Source organism: Zootoca vivipara, chromosome 7 (genome assembly GCF_963506605.1).
Source record: "Zootoca vivipara chromosome 7, rZooViv1.1, whole genome shotgun sequence".
Taxonomy (NCBI): domain Eukaryota; kingdom Metazoa; phylum Chordata; class Lepidosauria; order Squamata; family Lacertidae; genus Zootoca; species Zootoca vivipara.
This window is the reverse complement of record NC_083282.1, coordinates 858,985-874,465: the sequence shown is the minus strand read 5'-3', so window position 1 is coordinate 874,465 and position 15,481 is coordinate 858,985. Positions and strand designations below refer to the sequence as shown.

General features: G+C 47.2%; 1 protein-coding gene across 1 annotated transcript in view; it reads left to right on the top strand.

Annotated features, from left to right (window-relative positions):
• The first annotated feature begins 2,759 nt into the window (after window positions 1-2,759).
• The window catches only part of LOC118078516 (cysteine-rich protein 2), a 46,529-nt gene continuing 33,807 nt past the window's right edge, over window positions 2,760-15,481 (top strand). Inside the window, exon 1 of the mRNA XM_035102413.2 lies at window positions 2,760-2,864. Within this exon, the coding sequence (XP_034958304.1) occupies window positions 2,822-2,864 (43 nt within the window). The 5' untranslated portion in view covers window positions 2,760-2,821. The remainder of the gene's footprint in view (window positions 2,865-15,481) is intronic.

Sequence of the window (15,481 nt, the reverse complement as noted above, 5' to 3'; positions counted from 1 at the left end):
GAAAGGCTCTAGCCCTCTGGTGGAATTCCAAGGGACTGCATCGCATCACCAGACTGTCCAGGCTCTGCTGTCTGTCACAGAGTTGCAGCCCAAGATAGGGAAAGAGGTGGTCAGGGAACACCTGGAGATTTAAATGAATTCAAATCTCCAGGGCCTGATGAGCTGCACCTAAGGGTACCAAAGGAGCTTGTGGATATAACGTCATAGCCTTTGTCTATGATCTTTAAGAATTACTGGGGATCAGGGGAGGTCCCTGCAGACTGGAGGTGGGCAAATGTTGCTCCCATGTTCAAAAAGTGGAAAAAAATAAGACCAAGATAATTGGGTATGTTTCTGAGTACAATTGTTGGTGCTGACCTTTAAAGCCCGAAACGGCCTCAGTCCAGGATACCTGAAGGAGCGTCTCCACCCCCATCCTTCTGCCTGGACACTGAGGTCCAGCGCTGAGGGCCTTCTGGCGGTTCCCTCACTGTGAGAAGCAAAGCTACAGGGAACCAGGCAGAGGGCCTTCTCGGTAGTGGCGCCCGCCCTGTGGAATGCCCTCCCATCAGATGTCAAAGAGAAAAACAACTACCAGACTTTTAGAAGATATCTGAAAGCAGCCCTGTTTAGGGAAGCTTTCAATGTTTGACAGACTATTGTATTTTAATATTTTGTTGGAAGCTGCCCAGAGTGCCTGGGGAAATCCAGCCAGATGGGTGGGGTATAAATATTATTATTATTATTATTATTATTACCAACCATTGACATTGATACCAGGGAAGGTCCTAGAACAGATAATTCAACAGTCAGTCTGTGAGCACTTACAAAAGGATGCTGTGATTACTAAGACCCAGAAAGGGTTTCTCAAAAACAAGTCAAGCCAGACAAACCTCTTTTTTATTTTATAGAACTACAAGCTTGGTGGATGAGGAGAGAGCAGTGGAATTGGTACCTACTGATTTCAGTAACACGTCTGAAAAAGTCACCCATGATATACTTGCAGACATGCTAGTAAAATGTGAGTTGGATAAGGTGACTGCTAGGTGGATTTGTAGCTGATCAACTGATTGAACCACATTAATAGTCTTCCAACGGCTTCCACTCTGCTAGGCTTGCACTGAGGAAGCGTGTGGGCACAGAGATTTTTTAGCAGTCTTCGCTTGTAGTAAATCTCTCATAAAAAGTTCCTCATCATCCTGGAAAAAAGTGACAAGTGGGTGCCACAGGGTTCTGTCCTGGGCCCGTTGTTGTTCAACATCTTTATAAGTGACTTGAACGGGGAATTTGCAGATGACACCAAAGGGGGAGGGATAGCTAATGCTGCAGAAGACAGAATTGGGATTCAAGATCCCCTTAACATAGAGGTTTTCAGCCTTTTTGAGTCCATGGCTCCCTTGACCAGCTACATCCTCTCTGCGGCTCCCCTGTAGGGAATCACACTCTGAGCCTCAGAAGCCCATTTCACCCCTTGCCTGCAAAGCTGGCAGCCCCTCACCCCTTTTGGAACACCTTCCCTTGCGGAGTGTTTCCCCAACCTCCTCTCTCCTCTCGTTGGGAGTCATCTGGTCTATGAGCCACTCCCACCCCCACAAGAGGTGCCTCCTTCCGTCGCCCCACAAGAGGATGTCCCCAGCCTTAGTGGCCTGACTGGCCCAAGGTGGATGTCAGGCCAGCACCTTACTTGCCTTGGGAGGCAGCAGCTCCCCTTCAGCTCCCAGGCAGGCACTGCACACAGCAAGCAGAAGAAAGGTCCAGGGCTGCACCTGCCTGCCTGCCTGCCTTCCTGCCCTCCCCCTTTCTGTGCATTCCCAACACCAAGGGCTGGTGGACTGGCTGACTTGGCCCCCCATCCACTTGCTTGCTTACTCCGAGGCCGTGACGCAAGAGGGCATCAGAGGAGGGAGGGAAGGACAGAAAGAAAAAGGGACAGAGGCCAGGGTTGCCCAAGGCACCCCTGACCATCATTCAAGGCACCCCAGGGTGCCATGGCACACGGGTTAAAAACCACCTCCTTAACAGATTGGGAAACTGGGCCCAAACAAACAAAATGAAGTTCAATAGGGATAGGCTATAGGGTTCTGCACTTAGGCAGGAAGAAGGGTCTCCACCAGTGTAAGATGAGAGACACCTTGCCTGCCAGTAGTTCATGTGAAAAGGATCTAGGGGTCTTATTAGGCTACAAGATGAACATGAGTGGACAATGTCATGCAGCAGCAAAAAAAGCTAATGCTCTTCTAGACTGCATCAACAGACGTCGAGTGTCCAGATCAAGGGAAGTAAAGTACCAGTCTATTCTGCCTTGGTCAGACCACACCTGAAATACTGTGTCCAGTTCTGGGCACCACAATTTAAGGAGGAGATTGACAAGCTGGAACGTGTGCAGAGAAGGGCAACCAAGGTGTTCAAGGGTCTGGAAACCAAGCCTTGTGAGGAACAGTTGAAGAGGAGATAGGATGACCATTTTCATTTATCTAGACTAGAGGGCTGTCACATGGAAGAAGCCCCTTCTCCGCCCATGGTGGGCGATGGGGTGAGGCGCCCCGTGGGAGAGGCGCGCCCCGTGGGAAGCAGCGCCCACCGCAGCCGCCGCCCTGCCCCGCCCCGCCCCGCCCCGCCCGTCCCCCCGGCTGCCCGGGCGGCGTCTGGCGTGTGAGGGGGGGGGCGCCTGCTCCTCGCGCCGCCCGCCAGCGCCACGGGCTCCGCCCCCTCTCGGTCCGGGCGGAGCGCGCAGCCAATGGGCGCCGGGCGGGGGCGGAGGCGGGCGCGCGGGAGGGAGGGAGGTCGGGCGCCGGCGCCGGAGACGCTCCACTCTGCCGCTCGTCCGCCTCCAGCGCGCGCCATGGCATCCAAGTGTCCCAAGTGCGACAAGACCGTCTACTTCGGTGAGTGGCTCCTTCCTTCCTTCCTTCCTTCCTTCCTTCTGTCCCTCCCTAAGACGCGCCCGCCGGAGCGAAGATGCTGGTCGCCTCGCCTTCCCCTCGCTGCCACGCCCGGGCGCTCTGCCCATGCTCAGAGGCCATGCCCGGGCGGGGACAAAGCAATGCAAAAGAAGCCCGCGGGCGCCGCCTTGGCGAGTTTTGCGCTTAGCGGCACTGGCGCCCCTTGCCACGCCTTGGGTGGCCCCAGCGCAGGCACCCCGCCACCCACCCCGGGGACCCGGAGAGCGGCCGCCACCACCGTCCTTGTGCGTGCGCTGTCCCCGTGGCGCTCCATCGCGCGCGGCGTCTTTGCCTGCCATCCTTCCCGGCACAGCTGCGCGCCTCCGAGTTGCTCCTGCTTGGTGGGTCTCCGCGCTTCAGCTTGGCCACGCTCGCTCAATGGAGCCTCCCTCTTCAGAGGCAGTTTAGCGCGGAATATCAGGCGCTCTCGAGAAGCAGCAGGCGGCCCGCCTCGCGAATTCCCAGAATAGAGAATAGGCGGCGGCTCTTGGGAAATGGAGAGACCTGAGCCAGACCCGGCAGGGATGCTCTTATGCAACAACCAAACCTCAAGCCACTCCACTAGTCCAAATGTACTTTGCTGGAAATATTTTCTCCTTATCGAATCATTTGCTCTCGCAGGCCTCCTCCTCCAATCATTTCTCCTTGTCAAAAATTCGCTTTCCTACCCAGCGCATTCATTCCTGCCAGATTCCCTCTCCTACTGAAAGAAGAACCTTGGAGCACTCAGTTCTTATAGCACTCAGTTTGTTGCTAGGTTACCAGCTCCTCTTTTTAGCGCAGGGCTAATCATGCATATGTCCTCCTAAACAAAATGGTCAATTAAAAATGAACAGCAGCAGCAGCAGCAGCTATCTAGCCAGCAGCCCCCCCTGGTCTGCAAGAACAGGCAGGTGGGTGTGAGAGAGAAAGTGTTGGGCGAAACCATTCGCTAAGCGCATGTCAAGTGTGTTGGGGGTTGTAGAAAAGTGGAGCCACACCCCGACTTCACCCCATCCTACTTAGCATACCATAGGCTTGCAATGAGAAGCTGCAACTGGCTCCTTCCCATTTTTTGTTGTTATTGGAAGCTGTTTATAGGTGAGAAGGCATGCAATGCAGGTGCCTGAGGTCAAGGAATCCTGCATTCTTGTTGCCAAGAGCAGGAGAGAGAGAACTGGAGCCTCAGTAGGATGCAGTGGGGCTCCCCATGCATAGACCCACACATTAATTTTGTATATTGCATGAGAGTTTGAAGATCTCATGTAGCCATCTTCCAGGCAGGACCATAGCTAGGCAAGGTGGCAAGGTGGGCCCCTGCCAGGGGCGCAGGGGATTGGGGGGCACAAAATTGGCTAAAAGTATGTCCATAAATATAAATATTGATTATTGCCTCATAAGAAATGGTTTTAAATAAAGGGTGAATTGAATGGGTGGAGGGGGGTGGGTTGGAGGAGAGGTGGAAATAAGAGCTCATTTGTCCATGGCTAGGGGGTGCCATCTGGACGGTTCTGCCAGGGGCACAATACCACCTAGCTACGGCTCTGCTTCCAGGATGATCAGAATATCATATTCTCTGCCCCAAATGTCATTAATACAGAATGAAGGTGAACAAGTGAGACCCGGGCAGTTCATGAGCCACCATGTGATGGGTTTCTGGACATCATTTTAGGGTCCTTAACTTGGCAGCTTGACTGTTTTTTTGTGTTAAATTAAGCAAGTGCTGAACACCTCAGAAAGGCAGTTTCTAAATCTTGGGTGTTGGTTTGTTTAGTTCAGTCAGTCAAAGGAGGCACTAAGAATGCAGCCAAGTCCTCTTTTACTGCCACTTTCTTGCCTTCATGACCTCTTGTTCAGCAGTAGATGGTCCAAAATGTGGGTCTGGTCCATGGGGTCATGAAGAGTCGGACATGACTAAACGACTAAACAACAAGCCACTGCATAATGGCCCAGCCAGATTCTGTTCTGCCTGGACAGCTTTTGTTCTGGGAATTGCTGTTTTAAATTAGACAGCAATTTAGGGGGACCCAAGCGCTCACCAGATCCCTTTCTAATGGAATTAGCGTGCACCATTCCCTTGTTACACCCAGTCAGGCATCAATTCCATGCTGAGGATTTGCTGCGCATTGTTCGCTTTTCCTTCCTGGAATTGGTTGAGGCTCAGTGAAGCAAATGACATCACAATGGTACCTTCCTGTTTGTTTCTGTGAAGGAGTTATGCATCAGCCAGTGTGCTTGTTTCCCTCCCACCATCTGCAAGTAAACACACAAAGGAAGACGAATTTGCTGTTTTCTATTTAAAGACATTTGTGTGGGGGTGAAAAAACTCATTATCCCTTTCCTTGGAATCATGTTTGTGATGGGAATAGCACATATTCTTTCTTCAGCTCTCTGGGGGAGTTCTGTTCTCTTGAGCATGATATGAGAGAGACAATCTAATAATTTTTTAATGACTCCTGTGAGAAATATGCGTGGGAAGCATTAAAGTCAGAATTGAAAACCTGTATGAATTTCTCAGGAAAGATACTTGGACCAGTTACTGGCCTAGTTTCAGCAGAACAATACTGGACCAGGAATTAGCCATGTGGTCCTCATTGCACTCCCAGCTTTGACAGAGCTTTCCTGGTTTCTTAAGTCATAGTTTCTCTGCTATCCAAATTGGGAAACTGGTCTCAGTGATCTTAGAGATGCTGTTTGATATCCTGGTTTGTTGGTAGTGCTCAGATCTCAGTTCAGATGTTTCTGGAAGGAGAGCTTTAAACAAGAAAAGCTTTGCTGAAGCTGGATGTGTGAGCAGAGGAAGATGGTGAGGTGAATAGGGAGCACACAAACATACAAGTTGTTCCTGGTACAATAAGACAGGTATCTTCAGACCCAGGACCTGCTTTTAAGCCTATGCATTTGGGGACTCATTTCTTAACCCTTTCCCTTATATTTGAATGTGACAGTTCTTCCGTTTGTGGCCCAGGCCTCCGCCTACTAATGGGTCCTCAGAAATGGTTTCTGCTGTTCCTTCTTTAGAGATATTTCCTGAAAGATTTATTCCTACATGGACTTGTGCTTTTACTAATGAAATGCATCAACAAGGTTCTATGATTCTATGCGACTATGAATTCTTATATTGTGTCTAGCTCTCACTCTTAGCTGTAGAAATCACTATTGTGTTTGGAAATACTTAGGTCATGTGTACAGTCGTACCTTGGAAGTCGAATGGAATTCATTCTGGAAGTCCGTTCAACTTCCAAAACATTTGGAAACCAAAGTGCGGCTTTTGATTGGCTGCAGGAAGCTCCTGTAGCCAATCGGAAGCTGCAGAAGCCCTGTCGGATGTTCGGCTTCCAAAAGAACGTTTGAAAACGTCGCTTCCGGGTTTTGATCGTTCAGGAGCCGATTCATTTGGGAGCCAAGGCGTTTGAGATCTAAGGTACGACTGTACATGGTATTTTTCTACACCCGTTCCCTTGTATGTAGGTATATGTCTCCAAATGCTCCCACAATATGATGTTTCTCTTTTGAATGGGACATTGTATCCACAATTTAAAAAACCCAAAACCCCTTATTGATGGGAAAACTATTTCTAGGTTACTGCTTGCCTCTGACTCCATGGAAACTACAACAGATGTTGGATTTTCCTGTTGTTTTGAGTGAGATTAATGGTAAAAAGGGGTTCTTAAAATAATATGGGAAATGCATGCTAGTGGGATCTTTGATTTCAGCTGTGTAATTTTCCATTATCTTCTATATATATATAAATGTAGAAGGTGCATGTTTGTATGGCCACACCTTTCTCCACAACTGCTTGCCCGACCTCCCTCAAATTTGCCCACAACATCAAGTGCACATGTGGGAGTGTCTCTATCCACTTACATTGGCCAGGTGACACACCTAGGACAGGTAGAAACCTGGATTTCTGTACAAAAAAGTGCCCCCTCCAGTGGACATCCAACAAACAACACCCAACATACTGCCAAAATCCCGCCCACTCCCCATCTACCCCACCACCCCGGGACCCATCCTGCCCCGGAGACCAGACCTCTGCCAGGGACCAGGCCACCCCAACAGTATTCCACTCCCCAAGGACCCCTGCCCACCACGGAGGTACCTACCCCAGAGATCCCCCCTCAGGGAACAAGTGGGCCTACAGGGGAGTTTGAAGGGGGACTCTGAGGCCCCATTTCACAGACTGAGCCACAGTGGGGCCTACAGGGGGAGTTTGAAGGGGGACTCTGAGTGCCCATTTCACAGGCTGAGCCACAGTGGGGCCTACAGGGGAGTCTGAAGGGGGACTCTGAGAGCCCATTTAGGGCCTACAGGGACTCTGAGGGCCCATTTCACAGACTAAACCACAGCAACGCGTGGCAGGGCCAGCTAGTTTATAATAAAATTAGAAATGGGAAATGACAAATTTTGGGAATGCATAGCAGTAAAAACTATTAATCAATTGAGGCTAGAAACAAAACAAAGCAAAACACGTTGGGCTCAGGTTTCTTTAGGCGGCAATCCCATACCTACTTACCTGGGAGGAAGTGTGAATGAAATAGAACTGACTGCTAAGTAGAGGAGTGTGAGTGTGCTGTGAATCTGTTAGGAAATGTGGTTGGTATGGGCTCCCTGAAGCAAGGCAGCTGACTGCAAAAGAGACCTTAAGGATCATGGGGGATTGGAGCAGTGTGCCAGTGCAACTGCTATTTTCTCCCCCAAAATATTTTTATTGACGTTTTAACATAGCAATAGCATTACACATGAAATAACTTGTCACTTTATGGTTTTTTCTATCACATTAAAGATTAATTCTTTCCAGAAAGTACTGTGAATTGTAGGTGGGTGCATGAATTCTACAAGAATGCCATGTAGCATAGAACAAGTCTTTTGGGTAGTGCCTCTCGTGACTCAAGAATGGCGGGTCAGTTTTTCTGACTGGACTATGTATCTGCCATAATCTGTGCAGCCATTTGTTGTATGACAGTCCACTGATGTCTAGTGGGCTGCTAGTTCTGATCTGGCTGCTGCTAGGCCAGTAATGTTTTGGTAGGAGTTGGTATACAGTCTATAATGGATGTTTGACAGGAGAGTCGTTGTTGGGAAAGGTGGCAGCTTGTGTTTGGAGATGGAGGAGGGTGGCAAATATCTCTTCCCCAAAGTGGGTGATCTTTGCACAGGTCCACCACATGCCCAGCTTGGAGCAACCTCACCAGCTGATGGGCAATAGAAGGGGAAACAAAGGGGTGTGTTGTGCCATCTAAATATTGTTTTTAGTGTCATTTACTGTGTTTTGGCCAATATAGATTTGAGCAGTGGGTTAACCCATAGCCTGTTCCATGTGTCTTCATCAACCTGGGTTTCTACAAGGCTCTACAAGATATGGATGAGCCCTTCTTTGTGCCAGTAGTTCATAAAGCTGAGAAGACATACCTTTGTGTTATTGATTAGTTTGGGTGCAAAAACATCATCTGTGAGCGCATTGCTTATGAGTGAATCACAGCACTGGGGTTGCAAAGCCTGCCTATAAAAGTTCTAATTTGTATGTATTGTAGCCAGGAGTGAGAAACTGAGTTTGGAAGCTAGTGCTTCTTTACCAGTTGGTCTCTATGGAGGATGTCCCACAGACTGCATATGCCTTTTGACTTCCCGTCCAGCTGCTATCATCTCTTCCAAGCTTTGTTTATTACAAACCCTGAAAGTTAAATGAAAAAAATTCAGGAAGATAAGTAAGTATGTAGCAAATATGTTTGTCTCTGAAAAGCCTGACAAGCTGATAAGCAACAGGTTTCTGAATGTTGGTTTTCTCTCAACTATCTTGACTGTTAGAACAAACCAATGTGTGGGTCACTTTTTGAGGAAAGGCTGGGAGCCAAACAGTGGATCTCTACCTTTTTCACAGTTTGAACTGGATGAAGGAGGAGAGATTTGAGAGAATGGAAAGTTTGTCTTGAGCCTGAATTGCACTAGTCTTGAATCTGCCATGGGTGTATTTTTTCTCCAGGATGTGAATTGCAATGACAGTTTCTGTAATCTAGGTTTCTATTGCTTGTTGTTGATGCCTCCCTGGAAAAAAAAACAACAGAAGGAGTTTGATTTCCATTTTCTCTCTTTTGTGGACTGAGGGAGAATTATTAGCTCTCACAGTGGCTCGGGACATAACAGGGGGTTTGGCTAAAGACCTGGGAATCAAGTATGAGTGAAGTTGAACTGCCCTTGCCAACTTCTAGGTTTGCCTTGTTCCTTCTCAGTGTCTTCATTTTGCTTTAGGAACTATTTGCACCACTCCTTATTGTCCCTCAACTCATATAGTCTGATTAGGAGGATCCTATCTCTCCTTAATAAAGCAAGATATGAACAAGCCTTTTGCCTGTTAACTCAGCTCCTTCACAACTCCCTTGACAGAGTGAACAATCGGATCAGGAAAACTCTAATTAATCATAGTTAATGAACCACTTCAAATAGTAGTTTGAACTGTAGTTTAATATCCTGGCTTGTTGCAAAGCTGATGACTATAGTTTCCCAGTTTGGAGCACATGGGAAGCTCTGGTTAATGAGAGACTTTCTGGATTGTTTTATTATGCATTCACTGCACTCCATTGTCTTTCAAGACAGACAGGTGCGAACACAATAGGCAAAAGACTTGTTCTTCTTATTGTCCCATCAGGGATCCTGTTTCACATTTTTGTTCATTTTAAAAGAAATTCTGTCAAGCACATTTATGTCAAAGGATGGCTGAAAATTTACTGCTTGGGGGTGCTCTGGTGTGATGTGCCTTTTGCATTAAGAAAAGAGGGAAATGGGGGTCATTGCATAGAGTCTGTACAAGTGGAACAGAAAACAACTCTCTAGTCTGCTTATCCTGTCGAAGACGAAGGAGGAGCAGATAGAGCGCACAGTCGTATTTGCAGAGGGGAAATAACTGTCAACCCAAACTGTACCCATTTAAAGACCACCAGCTTCATTCACACAGAAACAACAAGGTACTTGGTAGTACAGAGATAGTTGTGGTTGGAGGTGAGTTGCAAAGAGCAGGAGCTAATCACTGTATGAAAAACAGTCTGAGGCCGACTACCTGTAATGCTGAACAAGTGTAAGATAACTTAGGTTTAATTTTTAAAAGAGAAGAGAGAAAAGTCACTTCAGGAGCAGGAATTTGCATTGGGGAAAGAGTTTTAACCGGAATGAGTTGATTTTTTAATCAAGGCAATGTAAATATTAGTTTCAAATCCCTAACAAAGATTGTTGTTGTTTAGTCGTTTAGTCGTGTCCGACTCTTTGTGACCCCATGGACCAGAGCACGCCAGGCACTCCTGTCTTGCACTGCCTCCCGCAGTTTGGTCAAACTCATGTTCGTAGCTTCGAGAACACTGTCCAACCATCTTGTCCTCTGTCGTCCCCTTCTCCTAGTGCCCTCAATCTTTCCCAACATCAGGGTCTTTTCCAGGGAGTCTTCTCTTCTCATGAGGTGGGCAAAGTATTGGAGCCTCAGCTTCAGGATCTGTCCTTCCAGTGAGCACTCAGGGCTGATTTCCTTCAGAATGGATAGGTTTGATCTTCTAGCAGTCCATGGGACTCTCAAGAGTCTCCTCCAGCACCATAATTCAAAAGCATCAATTCTTCGGCGATCAGCCTTCTTGATGGTCCAGCTCTCACTCCCATACATCACTACTGGGAAAACCATAGCTTTAACTATACAGACCTTTGTAGGCAAGGTGATGTCGGCATGGATAAATCAAAGTTTATGATAAATCTCATTTTTTAGTACAGATTTCCAGAACGAGCTTGCATTGTATACAGTTTGGACCATAATTTGAGAGAAGCAAATTTGAGGAGGTGAGATCCTGAGTGTTAGAACTTACATGTCCACCTGTGCTCTCTATGGGGGTTGTGTGATCAGGCAGACTCCTGAAGAGGGTTTCTCCGAGGCTTATAGGAACAAAGTGGGTCTTCTGATTAAAATATACCTTTGCAAAAACAAGGGCTGATGGGTACTGGGCAAAAATAGTGGAAAGTGAGATGGAAATTAAATGTTTACAATGTTTGGTTCATAAATACTCTGAATTTAAGAAATGAATATTTGGTCACCCGCACTGAGAGTGTAATGAAACCTCTAACTAAAGCTCCCACCCACCAAACAGAAACTGACTAATTTAAAGACATTGGAGAATGCAGTTGCGCATTTGTAAAGCCATAAAGTAGGGCTAACCTGCAACTGCAAGGTGAGGCTTCCTTGCAATTTGACATGGAAAAGGACATTGCTTTTTGCGACTGGCAGTCAGCCTTTGCAACTAGATGGAGATGTCCAGGAGCCACCCTTGGCACCTAGCATCTCCAACTGTCTGGATGCAGTCAGCAGGTCTGCTGGCACAGCGGCAGCGAAAGACGCACATCCTTTTCTGTAGCACTACCCCTGCCAAACACCTAATTTGCTCAGCAGCGCAGCAGCAAAAGATGCATCTATTCTGCAGACCAATTCACCCAGATTATTTTTTGGTTGTTGTTGTTACGGGGCTTTCTGGTAGCAAGGCAGGAAAAAAAGGTGGGGCACCTAGACATTTTACTTTTAGACAGACCACAATCTAGGTCCCAGGAGCCCCACGGCTCCTAACATTCCTATCCCAGATCCTAACACTCAGTGTTCCCCTGCAAGGTTAGGGGCAGGAAATGATTCCCTTCCATATGATATACAGTGGTACTTCAGGTTAAGTACTTAATTGGTTCCGGAAGTCCGTACTTAACCTGAAGCGTTCTTAACCTGAAACGCACTTTCCCATTCAAAGTAATGGAAAAGTGGATTGATCCGTTCCAGACAATGAAAAACACACCCCAAAACAGCAATTTAACATGAATTTTACTGTCTAATGAGACCATTGATCCATAAAATGAAGGCAATAATCAATGTACTGTGCTATAAAATAAATAAGACAGTATTGTAGATGAAAATTATTTTTTTCTTACATGCACTGATGGGTGCTTTTATCCATTTCTGCAGTCACACAATCAACCAGTAGCTGAACTGGGCTCCACACAATCCTTAAAACAATGACAGAAGGCAGAGTCCCCCAGAAGCCCCCCAAACAAAGGAGCAAAGCAGAGACAAAGGCACAGGGCAGACTCACATAAACAAATCCCAAAATCCCTTGCAGAATCCCAAAATCTTCCACTCCCCCCCTCCCACAGGGTAGGTGGGCTTACCTGGCTAGGTGCCACCCATCTTTCTGCAGCCGTGGGGGGGGGCAAGGGGTGGTAAAGGGCTTTTTGGCCCAGGCTCATCTTTGTTTTCTTAACAGCTTCACTGCTCTTGGTCTTCATTAGGTAAGTGTTTCTTACCTAACTTTGGGGCTGGGATGCGCCCTGCTGGGCATCCTGAGGACATCAGGGCCTGGCTCTGGGCAGTTGGAAAGGCTTTGGAAAGCTCTCACAGCTGGAGGCCGATTGCGGAGCCTCCGCGGATGTTGGGGCTCCAGGCAGAGCTCGGAACACTCACTTCCAGGTTAAAAACATTCGTAACCCAAAAAAATGTAAGCCAAGGCCTTCATAACTCGAGGTACCACTGTAATTATCCCCTTTTACCGGTACTATAGAGGGCCTAGGTGGGAAGAACACTCTCCCCAGAGGATGTTCTTCCCACCAAACTATGGAAACCCTTTGAGGCTGCTGCTTCCCAGAACTTTCCTGGGTGACATGCTGCTGCCTACAGTTTCCTTCCTGGGCCTTGCTGCCTGCACAGTTGGGAAGGACCCCAAAACCTATATCAAAACTTCCTCTAGAGGAGCTTGGAACAGGCTCTCTGTTCTGGAGCTGAGCCCGCCAGCCACCACATGCCTGCCAATGCATACGCCCAGCCAGCTGCTGTGTAGCAGCAGGGGAAAGAATGACGTCCATGGAACTGCCACCTCTTTGGAAATGCATGCATTGGATATGGTCGAGCTTAATCCCGTGTGTGGAATTAACAACTGCATATAGATACTCCTGGTCCTTGGCTATGTCCCAGATGCTGGCTTCCCCCCTTCCTTTCCCACTAAATTGCCTGCTGTGTCTTCCAGCCAGGAAGGCAGGGAAGTTGGAAGAAATGAAGCAGACTGTCATCTTTTTACTTTCTGAACTGTTGCATTCCGTACAGTAGGAAACATTTCTCTGCTTCATGACCAGCCCACTTTCCTCTCTGGAAAGAACACTGGGCTTCTGTCCTGGCTTCTGGCAGGCTGTCTCTGGGGCTTCATGTTGTCGCTGCTTCCTGCACTGGCTGCTTGTTAGAGGCCGAGTTTTGCTTTACGGACTGGATTTTGTTTCCTACGTTCCCTTTATGAGCAGCTCAGCAAGTTGGACTGATTGCAGTCTGGTTTCTTCCTTTTTGCTTTCCTTTTTTATAGCACACCATCACTTCTTCCCTTAGTTTGCTCCATTGATTTTGGGTGACAAAAACATTAGCAGTTTCTCAGATACTTAAAATGAAGTGCTCTGTGAAAGCTTGTGGTGCTTGTGGTTTAAGATGCTACGGGACTTTTTGTTTTGGCTGCAACATGGGTAACGTGGCTAATTGTACAGGAATTTGTACTGCTGAAAATTGTCCAGTACCACAGTGAATAGCAAGCTTGGTGTGGAGTATGAAGAGAGCAAGTAGAAGCATTTTTAGATTTTCCCCTAAGATTTTTGTGTGAAGCTCCAGAGATTACATAATCATCATGATCTGGTTTAGGCTAAAGCATATAGTGAACATTTGAAGGGGGTGATATCATGTGCGTGGAACAGCAAGTGCCTGGGAGCTTTCATTTGAAAGGGCTTTTTCATTTGAGTGCTTTTTCTCTGGATTTGCCATCTTTTGTTTACTTACTTACTATGGAGCAGCTACATGATTTTCAGAGTAAACCTTCAGCATTTCCCCCCATCAATTCGTAGCTATATTTGTGATAAAGTGCAGCTGCAAGACAAAGATGGGCTTTTTACTTCCAATGCTTTGCAGGACTCGGAGGAAACGGCCTTATTCCAAGTCAGACCTTTGATCCCGGTAGCTCAGTATTGTTGACTTTTAGTCCAAGGTTTCAGGTGGGTGTCTTTCTGGTATTCTCCCACCCAGCTATGGCCCTTCCCCACTATTTAACTATTGAAAATAAAAATAAAAATAGAGCACATGAGTAATTTTAAGATCTCCCCCTGCAGGAAGAAAAAGTGTCATCAGGGAAATTTCAAGGGGTAAATTGGAAGTACAGTATTCATCACAAATCCCTAGCCCAGATCAATAACATAGGCTGAATTTGCAAACAGAAGCCTTTCACTTAGCAACACAATGGATCTTTGCAAAATGTCTACTTGTGAGTAGACCCTATAGAAAGAGCATGGTTATGGAGAAGGGCATCTTTGTTGGGCAATCTAGAAATCTATGTAGGACTGTGTGGACCACCTTTTAATCCCATGTCCAGGTTACTGCAGAAAATACTGCATCAGCTGTGCTGAAGGGCATTAAGGGAGAAGCACCTTCTGCTTGTCTTTACTTTCCTGGGATGAGCCATGAAGAGCCAGTTCTCCTGACCAGTTGCTGGGAATCCTTCGTGGGGAGAGTGCAGCTCCGGATTATGGCCTTGTGAAAACAGGAGGCTGCACTAGATGGGCCTTTGGTCTGAGCCAACGGGAAAAGTGCTCCCTGAACCTCACTGCTACATCCTGCAAAGAATGGATGAGAAGGTGAAGAAACCATGTCCCTCTTTTCTCATAGTTTATTTATTTATTTATTTTTACAAAAGAGTTCCTTCTTAAGCCCAGCTCCTTGCAGCAAACAAAGAGAAGGATGAAGAAGAAGGGAGAGGTGGCTTCTGTTTCGCAAGTTGGACTTCAGAAGGAAGTGCCCTCAATGTCTCATTGCTCCTGCCTTCTATGGAATCCTGAAGAGACTGAGAAGCAATGGCCCCCTTTCCAAGAGAGAAATTTGTCCTTCTCACATGTAGTTTTTCGCACTTCCCAGTTGGGCTTGGCAGTGCGGTGCTGCTTCTGCAAAACCCAGAACAAGGGTTCTAAGCATGTGGTTCGTGTCCCATGAAGTGGAGGGTTAATAGCAGCCATGACTAATGAAGCAGGAGTGATGATGTGTGACTGTGGACACTCCTGCAGCACTACTAGGGCACAATCTATATGTGTGCAGCAGCAAGCATATTCTCCTGTAAATATGTAATTATAACTTAGAAGAACCCTGGGCCCTGCAGTCTTTCTAAACAGCAAACACCTTCCCGTGGGGAGAGAGGGAACCGTAAGTGGCAGGCAGCCATCAGCCCTGCCATCCTAATCAACTTGTCTGGACTCTGTCACAAGCGGCTTCTCCTCACTCACTTGGCCACAGTGTCAATGGCTGGATTGATAGCAAAAGGCTTTTATCACACTGGTATGTCCAACCTCTGGACAGTTTCATCCAGCAGCTTCATTTGGCATCCCAGAGGTGATAGCACTGATCCTTTCAGGACATTTCCAAAGTAGCACAGAAACTTGGCCAACATGGTCTGTGTGGGCAACTTAACTTTTAAAAATCTGCTTCTTGCAAGATTCCACAAGCAGTTTGCCAGAATTTGCCACCCTAAAGTATTAAAAACTGCTGAGAGTTCTAAAGAGCA